We start from the raw sequence: 18052 nt of genomic DNA, 5'->3' as shown, positions 1-18052 counted from the left end.
TTTTATATTGTTCTATAAATGCAAAAAGAAGATTTCTTCTTAATAAGTGGAGAAGTAATTGAGCAGTAATATTATTTAATAGCTAGTATGTATTGACTGTTTACTGTGTGGCAGACATCATCTTAAGGCCTTTACCTGGGTAAATTTATTAACACTAATAGGAACTCTCAAGTTTCATGAGCTTACTCAACTTTATTGATGATAAATCCAAGATGCAGAAAGATGAAGTAAACATGCCTCAAATCACACAACATACTAAGTAATAAGCTCAGATTCCAGCCCAGGCAGCTGACCCCAAGCACTGGCTTCTCACTCTGTGCCGTTGTTAGAGCCAGAAGCTCCTGTCTTCCCCACGTAGTTCTTACAATAGTGGTTCATTCTTTATATTCTAACTTCTTTTCAGAGCTTTCTGTGAATTCAAATTGCACAGATGCCTTTAATATACAGTGTCTCTTCACCTTCTTTATTCCAGAAGGTACCAGGGAAGCTCTGGATCCTCCATCCATAGAAAAATTACTGCACAATTAGTTATAACACGGCTTTGAGTTTTCCCCAGAGTAGATTTAGTTATCCTTTTGCAGTGAGACAGAAGTTGGAGACAAGAGCTCTCTGGAAAACGTTTCCTTTCCTTCTCTTTTTTTCTTCCTTTAATTTTCTTTTCTGTAAGGTAAAAGACATCCATTCTTTCTAAATGTAGTTCAGGCAACTTAACATCTATCAAATCAAAATCTCCTGTTTCTTTGTAGTTGAAATTGTTAGTGCTAGGTAGCTCTTTTAGTGTCCATCTGTTAATGTGTGATGGCATCCATACTAAAGCAAACCATTTATAATTAAGTTTTATTAAAATATCTTTACTGCTTCATCACAGTTATTAAGTAAAAATATTTCTCTGTTATGCACCAAGTAGTGAAATTTAGATGCGTTTGTTGCTGTTATTTTCTAGGGAAGTATGGGTAGTGTTACCTGCATTGCTTGGAAAGGTGATACGTTGGTTCTTGGAGATATGGATGGAAATTTAAATTTTTGGGATTTGAAAGGCAGAGTATCCAGGTATGAGTCAAAAGTGCAACCTTGTTAATTTGGTTAAAAAGAATTAACGTCTTGATATGGTTCTGTGGGAGACTTGTGGGTTGGTAATAAGCAGAATCACTAAACATGGCCAGTGTAGCTTGGACAAGTTCAGCGTGTCACTGAACTTGGGAGGAAGGGCCTTGACCCAAGCTCCGGATCATTCATAGAACACCTTGTCTGCAGGTGGCCCACGCAGAAGCACTGGGACATCATTCCAGCTGTTGTTAAAAGGCAGATCCTGTCTGTCAGATGTAGCCCCTTTTCCAGAAAGTAAAGTGGTTCTCCTATCACCAGACCTTGTCAAAAAGGGGAATAGAAAGAGACATTGGACATGGTTTCTGGTGACAAGATACCATGCTACTTCACATTGGTGTTTTGGTTTTTGTTTATTTGTTCTCAGAGGGATACCTACACACCGAAGTTGGGTGAGGAAGATTCGTTTTGCTCCTGGTAAAGGAAACCAAAAATTAATAGCAATGTACAATGATGGAGCTGAAGTGTGGGATACTAAAGAGGTAGGCCCAGCTCCACGAGGGTACACTGCAGTGAAGCTACTGCTCACAGGAACTATATATTTCTTTCTTCCTTCTGATTTAGAAATGAAAACTATATAATGGGTTTGTCAAGCTTCTTAAAACAATTTTCTTTTTTAAAAATTTTTCCTTTATAATAATTCTGTTCTAAATAAAGGTGACAGCCCAGCAGATTGTTTTTTAATGTTCTCACTATCTTTGAGTCCCTTAAAATGCAGTCTGCATGTGGAGGATAGATTACCAAAGACTGTTCAGTTTTAAACTTGCACTGGGCCTTTGCCACAGGCACTGTCTTTCCTTGACCATTTAATCCAGAATGATAAACATCTTCCTTTTCTTTCTGAAAGTGACAACCAAATTCACTCTTGAAGGTTCAGATGGTGAGCAGTTTAAGAAGCGGGAGAAATGTGACCTTTCGGATATTGGACGTGGACTGGTGTACGTCAGATAAAGTGATCTTGGCATCAGATGATGGGTGTATCAGAGTCCTGGAGATGTCCATGAAGTCTACGTGTTTCAGAATGGACGAGCAAGAGTTAACTGGTATGGAATTCTAATGAAAGGGTGCTTTGAAACCTGGCTTTATTTTGCGCATGCTACTGTCTTCTGGGAGATAGAGCTGCTTCTGTTTCGTTTCAGTCTTACTTTCTAAGAATCTGAGTTTTAGAAAATCTGTTAGCTTAAAGCTTGAGTGTTTTTACTGCTGAGAAGCCAGACTCCTTTGTAACTGCAGATGTCAGTCATTCCGCACTCTGGTTTGGCAAGTGCCCGTTCTTTGACCCTTTTCTGAGTGCTTTGTCAAAAGATCAAAGATGTTTACATTTACAAAAATGACTTATTCAGAATTCAGGAGAACTCATCAGAGGACATGAATCTAGTGGTAAGGTTCTGCTGGCTTTTTAATAATGAGCCTTATATCTTTTGCAACTATATATCATTGAAAAATCACTTTGGAGAGTGTTCCAAATATCCTGAACTTTGATGTCTATCTTATGACTTGTTAAATGGCCAGTCAAAATAAAATTAGATGGTCGTGCCTTTTACCCTTTTTTGTATGGTTGTCTCGAGATTCCTTTTTACCAGACTGAAAAATATTTTAGTAAAAATAACCCCGTAAGTGACTTTAAAAAAAGAATGAGGAGATTGTGAATGCACTCATCACTCAGTTTGAAAGGCAGCTTTTGTCTGATGAAATGCAGTGTTCATCCTTGGAGGCTGCTTTGGGCTGGAGACAGACACCCTGATCCTAATTGAAGCAAAGCAGGAAACTTCCCGCGTTCAGTATTCTCCAAGACTACCTTTGGTACATGCTCCAGCCTGTCTGATCTGTAACAAATTTCATAAGAGACTTGTTTTGGTCATTTACTGAATTTCAGCATGGAATTGTCAGTTCTGGCAATTGTCTGTACCTTTTCTGTGGAGTCAAACTTTGGCACATTCAGAGACAGTAGTGTTTTGAAAAACCTGCCCTTTCATGTTGGGTTCATGCTTGAGGCACAATGAAGTTGCTGCTGATGCTGGCCGGGCCACCTTTAACTTATGCTAGGTGTGCTTTCGTTTTTGTCACTGCCCCACCCCTGCTGCTGTATTCATGTCCCACCATTTCTTACTGTGTAACTCTGACTGCCATCTGCTGAGGGCAGGAGTTGGGCATTGCATTCCTGTATCTGCCCTGGAGACGTTTGCCAGCTCTGCAGCAGTAGCAAGGCCTCCTCCCTGAGAAGGACAGCATTGATTCAATTTTAAACCTAAAGGTATTGAGGAAATTGAGGGAACTTCAAGAATGATTTTTCTTTTTATTTAGTTACAGTTCTAGGTAAAGAGATGTGCAAATATAATCTAAATGTTTGAAAAGTTTTTCTTTCACCTTTAATTTAAAATTTGAATCTAAAAACCCCCAAGCCAAGGTAGCTTGTTCTTAAATTAAACTGACTGCAGAATTGGAGCTCATCATTAACCCATGTTTGATACCGTGCTTGAACATCTGAACCTGCAGCCAGATTTTAGATTGCATTTTTCTTTTAAAGCTTTGCTAACATTAAAAAGAAAACAAAAATCATTCCTATCCAGTCTCTAGTGGTGCAGCCTCAGCCAGTAAGGAAAAAATTTTTAAATAGTAATGGGGAAAGGTCAATAAAATTGTGCATACATTTCACAAATTGAACTTGAAACTCAGAACAACACTCAGTAAATGTTAAAGAATAGAAACTGGTGATAGTGTAAATATGGAATTAGGAAAAAGAGATTGTGTTTACCTCTAAATACATGCTGATTTAGTCCTGGAAAAAGTATATTTGATATAATACATTTCTATTCTTGGGAATTAGAGATGTATTTTGGACTTAGTGATGTGGGATAAAAATAAAATCATTGTAGGTCACATACGTTGACATAGTCAATATATTTTCTTCAGTCCTCCTTGATAACAAGTGGAAAATGTCATAAAATACTGATTCAAGTCTATTTTCTTAGAACAGCTTAGATAGTCCCCTTCCACCCTGCCCCCCATTCACATTTCTCACCCCCCCGCCCCCCCCAGTAAAGGGGGAGGGCAGACAAACGTAGAAGACTGGCTCCCTTGTTTTTGAGTTGGAGAACCCTTCTTGCCTGCTCCCTTATTTTCAGGGGCATAAAATGGCATTAAAAAAATCTTAATTTTTTTTTTAGTAGCGTCTAAAAGGAATTCAAGAGTATGAGACTTATTTAATAACATTCTAGTACGATGCAGTTTCCTCACACTTTAAATAGCATCAGCATCGTGTCAGAGACTGTTCAACCTAACTTCCTCCCCAGCTGTTTGGGCCACTGCTGAACACATTTTTCCTCAGTGAGCACATATAGAAAGAAGCTTTCTAAAATCAGATACATACACGAACCTCTCCTTTATGTCTGCCTCAGTTTTCCATGGTCATTTCCAAGAGTTTTCATTTGGGACATTTGAAAAAGTTGTCATAACTTATGAGTATGCAGAGGTCCAGGGATGCTAAACAACATGCAAAGCATGGAACAATCTGGACAAGGAAGAATTTGTCCTGCCCGGGGGCCGGCCCCGTGGCCAAGTGGTTAAGTTTGCGCGCTCCGCTGCAGGCGGCCCAGTGTTTCATCAGTTCGAATCCTGGGTGCAGATATGGCATCGCTCATCGAGCCACGCTGAGGTGGCGTCCCACGTGCCACAACTAGAAGGACCCACAACTAAGAATATATACAACTATGTACTGGGGGGCTTTGGGGAGAAAAAGGAAAAAAAAAAAAAAATTTTGTTCTGCCCAAAAAGTCAGTAGGGTCCCTTGTCTCTCTTTGTCCCCCCTCATTGCATCACAGTCAACAAAATCACCAGAGCTGAGTCCTCTCCTTCCCTGATTGCCTGCTCCCCTTGACATTGGCTCCCTCCAAGTGGCGGAGTCACTTTTCTGCTTTTCTTCTTGGCTCTTCAGTTTCTAATTTCCTGCATTGCTGTCAGATAGGCAGCTAACACCTGGGCATGATTAACACCTCAGATAGCATAGCGCAGACTAAGCAGAATGTGTCTAAGAGAAGTAGCAATGATGCCAACTGCCTTTTCATTCTAATTGTGTAATTTCCAGAAGTGAATGAGCTCTTGTAGGTGAGTTTCTCCAGCTGTGAGATGATCGCCTGTTACTCTTTCATGGCTAATCTTTGCTCTGGAGAAGAAACTTTTAAATTCATTAAAGGATAGGAAGTAATAGAGTTTACTTTCAATTTGTTAAATGCTCATCGGTATGCTATCAACAATATTTTGCTTTGGAGAAATAGCACATATTTGTTTTTAAAAATCAGACATTTCCCTCAGTTTACTCAGACTTAGTAAATGTTGTCTTGCTCACATTACATAAAAACCCTGGAGTGCTGCTTTCTAGGAAGATTCTCTTGTGTCTTTTCATTGTCCGTTGATTAAGAAACTACCACGTAGCATAGAAACTTTCTTGAACCATTCTGAGTTTAATTTGTACTGCTAACGTTTTGTTCTCTGACATGTACTATTTCCAAACATTTTGTGACCTAATGCCAGCAGCTACTACAGTCTGAAAGTGAAAGGGGCTGACTTGAAAATATGAGGATCATATGGTTGGCCATCTATTAGGGATGAATAGAAACAAAGAACTTAGGTAGACTAACCACCTTCATCCCTTCCGGGGCTGATTTAATAGTTCTGCAGGTAGGTAGAAAAGCCTCACTCTTGACAGGTACTTCATGCCTTCCTTTACAACCTAGGTACGAAAGAAAAGATAAATTTGACTAAATGGAAAAAATTTTTTCTAAAAAAACTTTCATTGCAAAAGAGACTATAAGCAAAACAAAATACAAATGATAGGGAGAAAATATTTTGTAAGTCATTAACAGACTGTCCAAAAGAGAGAAAAAGATATACAAATAGCCCTTAAACATATGAAAAGATGCTCAACTTTATCCATAATAAGAAAAATACAAATTAAAACCATGGTAAAGTGCTTGCTTCAGCAGCACACAGTAAAATTGGAACGATACAGAGAAGATTAGATGGCCCCTGTGTGAGGATGACATGCAAATTCATGCAGTGTTCCATATCTTTGAGAAGTCACTGTAGACAAAAGAGGCCAGAAAAGCCTTCTGGGAAAGCCAGAGCAGCGGGAGGCTTGCAAAGATTTGCTTAAAATTTCACCAAGCAGTACACTTCAGGTTTGTGTGGTGTGCTGTCTCCCTTCTCTGCCTCCTTTTCTCCACAGCACTTCACACCATCTGACATCCTATACGTTTCATTTACCCATCTTGTTTTGCTCCCCAAATAGAACTGTACACTCCACAAGGCTGAGATTTGGGGTTGTTTTGTTCATTGCTGTATCTCCAGAGCCTGGAACATAATAGGTGTTGATAAATGGTTGTTGAATGATTGAGTGAAAAAAACCCTACACTGAGAAACTGTTTCTCACTTGTTAGATTAACAGAAATTCAAGAGCTTGAAAATACACTTTGTTGCATGGCTATGAGGAAACAAGCATTCTCATACACTGCTCACGGAGTAATCCCTGTAGGAAGGAATTTGGCGACATCTAACAAAGCTATGCCTCTTTCCTCAGCAGGCCTCTGCTAAGAATTTACCTTCCATGTACCTCCACACATAGGACCATAGCAGAATTTTGGAAAGAGTAACTACTTGTCCATAGAAACTGGTTGAATAAATTTGGGAACCTCTGCACAATGAAACAATCTATGCAGCAGTAAAGTAGAATGAGGAGTAGCTCTGTGAACTGACACAGAGTGCTATCTGGGATATGTGTAAGTGAAAAATGCAAGTGTATTAGAGTGGCGACAGTCTGTGTATGCATTTACTTACTTTCCAGAAAGAATAATCCAGAAACTAAAGAAAATGGTTATGGATAGGAGGTAGGAAGATGAGGAGAGTGGGAATAGGACTGAAACTTCTCAGAGTGTACCTTTATTCTATAGTTTCAACTTTTGAACCATTTAAATGTTTTACATATTCAAAAAAATACAATGAAAACAAGAAGGATGAAAGAAAAAGCAAACCCTAAAACTGAACACAAGAAACAGTTGAACTTGGGGCCGGCCCGATGGCGTGGTGGTTGGGTTTACGCACTCCTGCTTCATCAGCCGAGGGTTTGCAAGTTTGGATCCCAGGTGCAGACCTGCATGCTGCTCATTGGGCTGTGCTGTGGTGGCATCCCACATACAAAATGGAGGAGGATTGGCACAGATGTTGGCTTGGCAACAGTCTTCCTCACACAGAAAAGAAAAGAAACGGTTGAACTTAACAGTACAACCGATTGGTACCATAACCACACAAACGGAAGTCTCACTGTGCACCGTAGCATTTTATATTCTGAGAAAAAGAGCAGTTGCAGAGGAATTTTGAACTTTATGTTTGAGTAGTTAACAGTGGCTCTAATAATTCTGAAACTGTTTTGTGCATATTACAGGCTGGAACAAACTAGTAAATAAATTGCAATTTGGGGGAACTAGGATTCCTGCTGAGGGAAAAGGGAGATATAAGTGGAGTAGGAGGTGATGAGGAGGAACATTCCTGGACTGGGTTTGAATTGGAGGGGCCAGTATAAATTCATGACTTTTAAAAGAAAATGTATTTTCTGGCTCTGTACACTAATTTCAGGCCTAGAAGCAATGACATTTCAATGGCAATGAGCAGTCTTAGCACCCAGATGTTGGTTTATAAATTCCATTTCCTGACTGAAAAGAACCAGGGCTCCTTAGACAGTTTGTTCCAGAACAGAGGCAGAAAATGTGCAAGATGAGTCAGAAATTAAGGAGGGGTTGAAAAACCAATGACAACCTATCATAAGGATACAGAAACCAGCTTCGAGGGACTTCCATTATCAAATCTGGGGCAGCCTGGGCGTCACAAGAATACTTGTAGTATTGATATCAGTGTTGATTTTTTTAAAAACAGTCTATCATTCCATAGTAATATTCAAAGAGAGAGAAGGGGATGTGGGCAAGAAGAGAAAGCTCATGTGTACAGAAGAGTGATGGCTGATAAATGTAGACAGAATTAGAAAATCACCGATTTGCAACTCCTATCGTAATACTTGCTTCAAGCAAGGATCATTAGTGGGTGTGAAGTCGCCGGGTGAAAGCATGTTGGGGGATAGGAGATGCAGTCTCACGGTTTCTCCCCCCACCCCATGTTGTACCCTGTTCTCTGCTGACTTCATAGTAGAATAAATTTTTATTTTATTTAAAAAAAACAAAACTTTTTTTTTTCTTGTCTAGAGCCTGTGTGGTGCCCCTACCTGCTTGTTCCTAGGGCCTCCCTCGCCTTGAAAGCTTTCTTGTTACACCAGCCCTGGAATGGACAGTTTTCTTTGGACATTTCTCATGTGTAAGTTTTTTCCATTTTTGTTTTCCTTTCTTAATTTTCTTGGGGTTGTAGGACACCCATGAAAATCAGGAGTGGCCTGTACTGCAAGGAACCTGAAAATCAAGCTGAGGCAGAGGTGGCAGCCACACTGAAAGAATCCTGGTCTGCCTCTCATTTCCCTGCTGGGGCCTCATGGAAGTGGGCGTCTGGCAGCTGTGAGCACACAGGCTGTGTGGACCTCTCACAGTCTAAACATGGCTGTGGCATAATGACCGTGAAGAGGGCCAGTTGAGGCCAAGAGGAATTAGGGCCAAGCTGAAAATTTTTTTTAAAAGCAGCAAAAATAGGCCTACTGCAGAGGTATTTTGTGTTTTATAAATCTCAATTCCTGCCTTATTGCAAAAAGATATTCACAGAAACTTATTAGTGGTTGTTAGTTAAACTCACAAGTGTCATTGAACTTAAGCCATGTGGAGTGCACAGGCAGGCATGGGTTGGGGAACAAAAAAGTAGTAATGCGATGAGGTGTCTATTCTCCAGGAATGAATGAATGAGAAAATGAATGAGAGAAAGGAACGTCCGTTTTGCAGAGTGGAATGAGCAGATTCCTTTAGTTATCACCAAGTTCCTTATTAACATGAATCTAAACATGGTAGTTTTTAGAACCCTCTGATAAATTCTCTGGTTTCTTGAAAGCCAGAGACACTCTCTTTACTCATTTCTTTGTTTTCACTAAGGTAGAAGCAGCTATTAGTGATAATTCTTGGGTTCCTGAGTAGACTGTTGGTATTTTGATCTATAACTAGGTTTTTAACTAAGGACTTCAAAGAGGTTATTTCTATATTACCGCAACTTTTTCCCGGTGAAGAAATAAATGGTTATAAGTGAAGAGATAACTCATTCAGGATCTTTTCTGTACAGTGATTATCCAGAAAATGAAGAAATAAAGAATCTCCTTCAGGAGCAGTTGAATTCATTGTCTAAGTAAGCACTCCAACTATGTTTTATTAGAAGATGAGAATATAAGAAAGAAAAATATAATAATTTAGGCTTTTTAAAATTAAAATAAGTTGTGTTTTAGAAAATTCTAGTGGCCCAGAGAGAAACCATTCTATTCACAGAAGTTTATTTCCCTTTAGAATCTTTGTTTTGTAGAAAAAGTAGTTATTTGATAGTTACAGTGACAGAACATCTGTCTTCCACAAGTTCCGAAGTATCAGATGGCTCTGGTCTCGTGTCCGGGCAGGAGCAGGAGCTGTGGTGTTAGTGTCCTTGCAGCAGCCTGCCTCCACCTGTCCCCTGTGAAGCCTCAGAGTAGAGCATGCGCAGGGCGCTTCTTGTGTGCCGGCTTCCTTCTTCTAAAGTAGGCTCTCTGTGTCAGGCGCTGTGTGCACTCAGTGCTGCCTAAGAAGTTAATGTGCTCTCTAGAGCCAAGAGCTTTTAAAAGTATGCATTGAGAATAATATTGCAAAGGTAGTAGAAAAATATGAGTCTACAAGAAGTTCTTGGTAAAACAATATATTTTTGCAATCTAGAATCTGTCACACATAATTATAATATTTAATAAATTAGCCATAATAGAATGTTTTATGGATGTCAAATTCAAAATAATTACTTGATTGTTTTCTGTATCCAAAGGTTAACATTTGTTTTTAAATGGAAAAGAATAGATTTAAAAAGTACCTTCCCTGCCCTGATTTATGAATAGTCTATATTTGGATGTTTTAGAACTATCAACTTATAAAAACACTGGCCTTTCTTCCTTAAATATTTTATTTTTGGAATAGTTTCAAAAATAAATTCTGAATGCATCCTCTCCATATACTATTCCTGATTAGCAAAATCATTTTATCAACAATGACGTTCTTGTTCCTATAATCAGATAGCTGTTCATATTTTGAAAAACATGAGTTTTTGAAACTGTTGCAAGAATGTAAACCAGAATCAGAGCCTTCCTCCCCTGTGGTGGTTGATGGTTCTACTTCCCAGCCTAGACACCCTCTGAGCCCTATGAAGCTTTTGTAATTTCAAGGTCATGGCAAAGTAACTTCTTTCCTGAGTTCTAAACATAGCCTTTGAGTGGAATTTTCCATTTCAAGAGTATATTGATTCATTTCCTTGTTTTATTGTTTGATTCAAAAATTTTGTCTTGCTTTTGCCTGGCTTCCTGTCTGCAGTGACATAAAGAAACTCTTGCTTGATCCGGAATTCACACTCTTGCAGAGGTGCCTGCTCGTTTCAAGGTAACACTGTGTGAGACTTCTGTCTAAGAGACAGAATTTCAGGTTAACTTGTTTCTCTTATTAAGGGTTTTTTAGTTAAGACCAAGCAACTCTTAGATTTTGGAAAAATATATCAGTTCATCCTTTAGATCTGACTTAGAATTAATTTTGAAAGTAGTAATAGGAATAGGAAAAAATTATATTTTAAATGTGAACTCTAGAGCTTCCCTATTGAAAACAGTCCCTCCTACAGACAGCTTTTTAAAATGTGTTTTAAAGTATCCACTAAAAAGGCCTGTCCTTAACTATACCGATGTTATATTTAGAAGCAATAACCTGTGCTTCCTCACTGTTGTAGAATTGTCCCTTAGGAAAAAGACATTTCCCTCCTTTCCCCAAAGAATGAATTGCAAATTATTTCCACACCTTATCTAGTGACTTACAAAGAGGAACCTGTTCCTTGCTGCGAAGCTGTGGTCCAGATTGAAAGGCGTGTGGGTAAACAGTGGCCCAGGCTTCAGAACCGCCGTGTTGCTCTTAACACAGAACAGAGAGAGGCTTGCGTGGGCACGGGCCCTGTGCAGTCAGCCCATCGTATTGTTGGAGACAGTAATGGGGCTGGAGAACTTGCTGCTTCCCTTCCTCACCCTGCCAGGCACACCCAGTGTCCCTAACGGTCTGTCATGTGGCAGCACTGTGCCCCCAGCACTTCATGTCTGTCATGTGGCAGCACTGTGCCCCCAGCATTTCAGGCTGCGGTGCGCAGCCCCCATCCAGGCGCGAGTGGCTGTGTGCGCTCCGTGGGAACGTGGGTTTCCCCCCTCAGGCTTTACGGCGATGAATCGGAGCTGCACTTCTGGACGGTCGCGGCCCACTACCTGCACAGCTTGTGCTGGGAGACGCCAGCCAGCGCACCAGCCACCACAGAGACTGCTCCTCGGGACCACAGGGTGACCAACCCACTGGACATATGTTATGATGTCCTTTGTGAAAATGCCTACTTTCAGGTAGGACACTTCATGGAGTTTAAAGCTGTCGTCTTGATTGCTTAGGTCTTTGTAAGTATCTTAAATTTGGGAAACTTCCGAACTAAGTTAAGGTCCACATGGGAGAAGTGAGTCCCTTGGCACTTTAGCTTACAAAAGCCTGACTCAGGACTTGAAAAGCTCGTAAACGCTCACCGAGTTTTTTAATACACATTAAAATTTTATTACAGTCTTTTAATTTTTTCTTTCTCTTAACATTTTAACTTAGAGGGTTCATTTTAATTTTCTCTCTTTATTAATTTTCTACAAATAACAAATATTTCTTTCACTTGGTTTGAATTTACTTCTCTGTATATAGACACATAGCTTCATAATTTCTTTAACCTCCAGTAGAGTACTTCAATACACAGGGTTTTTTCATCCAGTTGTATTCAAGTGCCAGTTTCTGTAAGCAGGCAGACTTGCATACAAATGATACTACATTTCAACATTTTTTTCTTTTCAAATTCTTACTGAATTGTTGGATTTCTGTAAAGTTGATTGTCTAAGACCTCAGAAGTCAAAGTAATGTTTATTAAAATGACTTCATTAGGTATAGTAAAATTTAAATAATTCAAGTCTTATAATCCAGGCTCAAAATCTTCCTTTTTTTTTTTTTCCTACTGTAGAAATTTCAGCTGGAGAGGGTTAATCTACAGGAAGTAAAACGGTCAACTTATGATCATACAAGGAAATGTACCGACCAGCTACTTCTCTTGGGTCAAGTACGGCAATTTTTATAAGTCTTTTGATGTTTCATGGAATTGCTAATTGATTCGTATTTCAGAGCATCACGTGTGTGTGTGTGTGTGTGTGTGTATGTGTGTGTGTGTGAGATAGTGCGTCCCTGGAAGTATAAGTGTAAATTTAGGCTTACTTTCAAAATAAGACCAACAGACCTTGTGAGACACCGGAAATGTGTGGTTAACCAGCATATGATTTTGGCCTCCTTGAGGTCAAATGAAGCCTGTTTTGTTTTGTTGTGTGTCTCTGAATTGACTGGTACAGAGCTAAAATAAGCTGTCCCTTGAGCACCGGCATAAACCAGGCTGTGGTTTTCCGTTTGTCCCAAGAAGAGGTGCAGCACCTCTGTTGAGTTTTGTATACGGAAACAAAGCACTCATGAGCAGCTTTTGCAAGTGAAAGTCGCCTTTCAGCAATAGACTTCAGCGTTCCAAATTTGAATTAAAAGATGTTGTGTTGGAGGAAAATGGTCTCAGAATTAGAAGAACTGTTTCTCTTGTTAGACAGACAGAGCTGTGCAGTTGCTACTGGAAACAAGTGCAGACAACCAGCATTATTATTGTGATTCGCTGAAAGCCTGTTTGGTCACAACTGTCACCTCATCGGGCCCCTCCCAGAGCACCATAAAGCTGGTGGCAACTAATATGATTGCCAACGGCAAGCTGGCAGGTAAGGCCCGCTCTGTGGGCATGTTCGTCAGCACTCTGGGAAATGAGGCCCCTTCCCAGCAAAGTGGTGATTATTAGGGATATTTCTCTCTTTTTTTTGTATATGGTAGAGAAAAATAGATTATTGCTAGCCAATTATACGATGGCCATATAATTTTATCGTCTAAACCAGAACACTTTTAAGAGTGAAAGGGGGCACTATTAATAAATACCAAAATAATAGCATAAATTGGACAAACCCGGGCAAATTAAAACAATGAACACCAGTGAGAGAGAGAGTTTACTGGCCATTTTCTGGACTACATTTGTGCTTCCTGCGCTGGTTGCCTGAGTGGTAGAACTCAACATTGTAGAACTCTATTTTAATATTTTATTTTAAAATTTAAGTTGAGAATGTCTTCAGTAGGTATGAAATGCACAAGACTAGATGAAGTCAAATAGTGATGTTACTTTTTAGTGGCTTGTCAGAGACAGCGCCACAGTGTCATTTGAGGGGGCTGCTGTTCTGTCTTCCAGAGGGGGTTCAGCTGCTCTGCCTGATAGACAAGGCTGCAGACGCCTGCCGTTACCTGCAGACGTACGGCGAGTGGAACCGGGCTGCCTGGCTTGCAAAAGTAGGTGATTCCAGATGATGCCTTGAGCATTTGGGAGAGAAAGTTAAGTCTTGGGGCTGGCCCAGTGGCATAGTGGTTAAATTCAAGTGCTCCACTTCAGTGGCCCCGGGGTTCCTGGGTTCAGATCCCAGGCACAGACCTCCACACTGCTCATCAAGCCATGCTGTGGCAATGTCCCACATATAAAATAGAGGAAGATTGGCACAGATGTTAGCTCGGGGCTGATCTTCTTCACCAAAAAAAAAAAAAAGAAAGAAAAGAAAAATTCAGTTTTGAACTTTTGACTCATGATTATGAAGTATTTTTTGACTGTAAAGCTCTTTTGCAAATATTTTCTTACAACTCTCATCCTCCTGTTCTTTATGAGTATAAATTACATTTCTTCTAATGGAAAAATGGAGATTGCATGGAAGTGAAAGCAGCTGGCTGCTCTCCCTGCTGGGGTGTGAGCCCTGACCACAGCCCAGAGGCATTGCCGGGCCCCTGCCTCCCGCAGGCTCAGGCTCTTCTCACTCCTGTTCATAGTCAGCAGCTGCGTCAGGGCAGTGTGCTAATAAAGCAGAGCCTCATTTGCTTCATCGGAGCAGATGCCGTTTCTACTGAGTTCTGTTTTCCTTTGTGTAGTGCAGGATGTCTTTGTAACTTGGTCTCCCTCGCAGGTCCGTTTGAACTCTGAAGAGTGCGCAGATGTGTTAAAGCGGTGGGTCGACCACCTCTGCTCTCCGCAAGTCAACCAGAAGTCCAAGGCCCTCCTGGTCCTCCTCTCCCTGGGCTGCTTCTCCAGCGTGGCCGAGACGCTTCACAGGTACACGCACGTGTCCCGTGGCTCGTCAGGAGGGCCGTGCCTGATCACGCCATATTCTCGAGGCTCTGTTGGGTGGGTGGTGGGACTCCATGTGTGGCATGAAAGGAGAAGCGTATACCTTAGGTTTATTACAAAACCTAGAGAGAATGGAAGAGCCCTTGTTTATTCATTCCTCATTTGGTCTAGGAGCTATGTTGTTTTCCTACCAACATACTAGTCAGACCTAACAGGGACCTGTAATGTAAATGTAATTTACATTTGTATGTAAAATAAGTCTGAATGTAAAAGAAGTCTTCAGAGAATTGGGGACAATTCAGCTTTCAGTGGAGCAACTGAAACTAAGGCTGGAGAACGGTAGGAAAGGTCCCAGAAAGTGGTGAGTTGGAGATGTCCCCTCTGAAAATCTTGGAGGGTAATACCCCTCTCTTGTTATGGGACATTTGGTTTATTTAAAACTAAAGGAGGTAGGCTGAGGCAAATAGGGCAAAAGATTGCTTGTTAAATCAGCACGGGGTTCCTGAATATTTGTTCTATCTCTGTACATTTTTGTGTATTTCAACTATTTCACAATTTTTTTTAAGTATTAATAAAAAAGAGCTCAGGGTTGGAGACATGAGTACTGTCCCCTCCTTTCCTCTGTAAGCCAGGGCTTAGGAAGGTGCTAGTGCAACTTACGTAGCACTCGGGTTTCCAGGGAAAATGGGTACAAGTCTTTACGTAGAAATGTGCCCTTGGATGGTTCTACCCCAAATGCCGTAAATCACAAGCCTAACCCTTGTTTTGTTTGTTGAGCAGCATGAGATACTTCGACAGAGCTGCCTTGTTTGTGGAAGCTTGTCTCAAGTACGGCGCGATCGAAGTCAGTGGGGACACAGATATCCTTTGCCAGGGTGTTTATGCCAAAGTGGGTTTTAGAATTCCTCTCAGTCTTGCTGCCTGGGCAGGAACTAAATTTTATCAAGAAGGATCCATATTCTGATTCACCAAAGCCAGGAAAGAGGGAGAAAAGGGAGGGAAAGAAGGTCGTTCCACTGCTGGCGTCAGCTCTCAGCTGGACCGGGAGGCAGGAAGGACTGAGAGGGGTGGGATCCCACATGTTGTAATGTTTTGTTTGAACTTAAAGATAAAGAAAATAATTTAGGAAATGTATAAGAGCCTGCTACTTTAAAATAGTATCATTTCAAAGCAGCGCACTCCATGGAGTAAAATTGTTTATATTTATCTGAAAAATACATATTGGAATAACTAAGAAAGAAGGACTCATGGTTACCCACAGCGACAATCTAATGTCGACCAAGACACAGCACTTAAGGAGATGTGCCATGCAGGTGTCACTCCTCTAACCCTCCTCTAACCAGGAGCGTTTTATTTCTTCCAGACATCGCTTGAGTCACATTTGTTCCTTGAAAAGAATGGGCTTGAGAATACAACCCCCAGTTTGTTGTGTTTGCAGAGCCCTACTTGTTCTCACTGCCCTTTTTCTTGAATTATTACGCTGTGGCCTCTTTACGTGTCAGATATTGGTTTTCTGTATATTTTTTACAGAAAATTAAACTAAGCTTGAGCTTACTCAACATCAAGTATCTAGACACTGGCGAAGTTGACTGTAGATGGAAGGAGCATTTGAATGTCAGAGCACAGTGGAGCAGGGCGTCTAAAGACCCGGCACCCAGCTGTCTGCAGCTGCTGCCTCGGGGCAGGCTTTGTAAATAGAACCTCACTGAGGCTCTGTCTGCCCCCAAACTGCCAGCCTCTCAGCCTTTCAGATGGCACCAGGGTGGGCATGTGAGTCTCTCTGCTGGTCTCTGTCTTGTTCCGGTCTTTAATTGTGTTCAGGTCGTGGAGAAACTGGGAGGACGTTAGTTGGGTCGTCTAGGCGAAGGAGAAGCTTTGGGCTCAGCTGGTTGCAGACTGAGCCATGGCCTCCCCAGCCAGGAACTGCCCTCCCCCAGAGCAGGTGTGCCTGCACTGGCCCGGTGCTGCCCTCCTGAGCGTCCCGGCGGAGCTGGGCCTCCTTCCCTGCCTGCGGGAGCCTGGGTGGAGTGTGGTCACGCCCTTTCTGCCCTTCTTTCCTTTAACTCTGGCTTACAGAAACTCGTGTCTGCCATATATGCAGATTATGCCCGAAGTTTGAAGAACCTCGGTTTTAAACAGGGAGCAATTCTTTTTGCTTCGAAAGCTGGAGCGGCTGGCAGAGATTTATTGAATGAGCTGGAATCCCCCAAGCAAGAACTGGCTGAAGAGTGACAGGTTAATAAGTGCCAGGGAAGCTGACCCCGCAAGCGGGGCTGGGCGGGGAGTCGGCCTAGCTGTGTCACGGTCACGGTCCAGACTGATGAGGATGCCCTCCAGGGTCCTCGTGAGCTGTTTCACACACTTCTAAGGCTTTGCGTGCACAGTATGTGAGCATTTACATTATTAGGAGCAGCTTCTCTGTCCTGTATTTATCTCAGAGAAAAAAACTTGAGGGCTTCAGATTTCGAAAATGTACAACATTTTATACCTTGGGAGATTGAGCTTTGAGAGTCCCTGGAAATACTTTTAATTTTTTTAAACTTAAAATTCAAGTGATTAAATCACTTTTCTCATTGACTAAAGATGGTCGACGAATCTATAGTAGAAGAAGTTGGTGAGACCTGTTCTCAGATACGTGCAGTGCCCGTGTTTACATGCAGTCATTCGAGATACAACAGAGCGAGAATGTCTGCACGCGAAGGACTGCTTACCAAAGCATTCCTTGTTTCCTCACCTTGAAAACAGAACCGTTGCCTCCCTCGTTTAGGCAGTTGCTGAGTTTTGTAATTTCAGGCTCATAGGCTCACGGGGAAATTTGAGGCTTTATGTTTTGTTCCGATATGTGGAGTCTTTGATATTTTGAATTTTAACTCCCGTGATATGTTATAGTAACCTCCTTTTTGAAGTCTCTCTTTGTGCTTTAATTTTTCTGTCTTTATGTTCTTCCAACAATTGAGATATGAGATGTTACTATTATAAATTATTGCTGAGAACTTAAATGTCTATAACCTACAGAAATGATAAATAAAAGGAAATCCCAGCCAGGCCTTTGTGTTCTCTCTGTCGCTGCGTGTGAGGCCAGGTGCTGTGCTGGCTTCTCAGGAGTCAGTCCACCTCCCACCTCCCGAGGTCCAGGCCACTCACTGAATCCAGAGAAACCGGTGTGGGAATTCCCGGGGTGTGACAGAGAGCAGGACTGAAGCCCTGCGCCTGGGCAGCTCTGCCTCAGGGCTCCCGAGGGAGCAGGGCTCAGCCCCAGCTCCCAGGGGCGAGGCAAAGGCATGGCATTCCCGTCTCTTCCTTCCCAGAGGTCCAGGGTGGCACGTATCCTCACACCCACCAGGAGGTTTGATTTTTAGATAGAATCGTAGCTCCTATCCCCTTAGGCAAGGAGCTGAGACCCATGGAGAGGAAGGACCTGTTCCAGGAATGTTTGCTCCCAGGCTGACGCTTTGGCTAAATGTCCTAACAAACCCAAGATCCTTCCATTGGTCCTGTGCCTCGCTCACTTTGCTTGCCT

The 18052-nt window shown here is 41.7% G+C and overlaps 1 protein-coding gene and 1 non-coding gene across 4 annotated transcripts in view; both read left to right on the top strand.

Annotated features, from left to right (window-relative positions):
- WDR11 (WD repeat domain 11) overlaps positions 1-17578 on the top strand; it is a 56962-nt gene extending 39384 nt beyond the window's left edge. Inside the window, exons 17-29 of one of the 3 annotated variants that reach the window (XM_070482143.1) lie at positions 944-1050; positions 1472-1586; positions 1976-2147; positions 8352-8460; positions 9361-9423; positions 10617-10682; positions 11488-11668; positions 12316-12411; positions 12934-13099; positions 13615-13712; positions 14372-14517; positions 15313-15393; positions 16608-17578. In XM_070482143.1, the coding sequence (XP_070338244.1) occupies positions 944-1050; positions 1472-1586; positions 1976-2147; positions 8352-8460; positions 9361-9423; positions 10617-10682; positions 11488-11668; positions 12316-12411; positions 12934-13099; positions 13615-13712; positions 14372-14517; positions 15313-15393; positions 16608-16764 (1557 nt within the window). In that variant the 3' untranslated portion in view covers positions 16765-17578. Of the gene's footprint in view, positions 1-943; positions 1051-1471; positions 1587-1975; positions 2148-8351; positions 8461-9360; positions 9424-10616; positions 10683-11487; positions 11669-12315; positions 12412-12933; positions 13100-13614; positions 13713-14371; positions 14518-15312; positions 15394-16607 lie in introns of those variants that run through there. The other 2 variants (XR_011493506.1, XR_011493505.1) reach the window with 2 other exon arrangements.
- Positions 6073-6174, top strand: LOC123283582 (U6 spliceosomal RNA). Its single transcript, XR_006524265.1, has one exon. It is a non-coding gene; the product is annotated as a U6 spliceosomal RNA (small nuclear RNA).
- Positions 17579-18052: the final 474 nt, after the last annotated feature.

This window comes from Equus asinus, chromosome 2 (genome assembly GCF_041296235.1).
Source record: "Equus asinus isolate D_3611 breed Donkey chromosome 2, EquAss-T2T_v2, whole genome shotgun sequence".
NCBI classification, from domain to species: Eukaryota; Metazoa; Chordata; class Mammalia; order Perissodactyla; family Equidae; genus Equus; species Equus asinus.
This window is presented reverse-complemented; position numbering and strand designations above follow the sequence as displayed.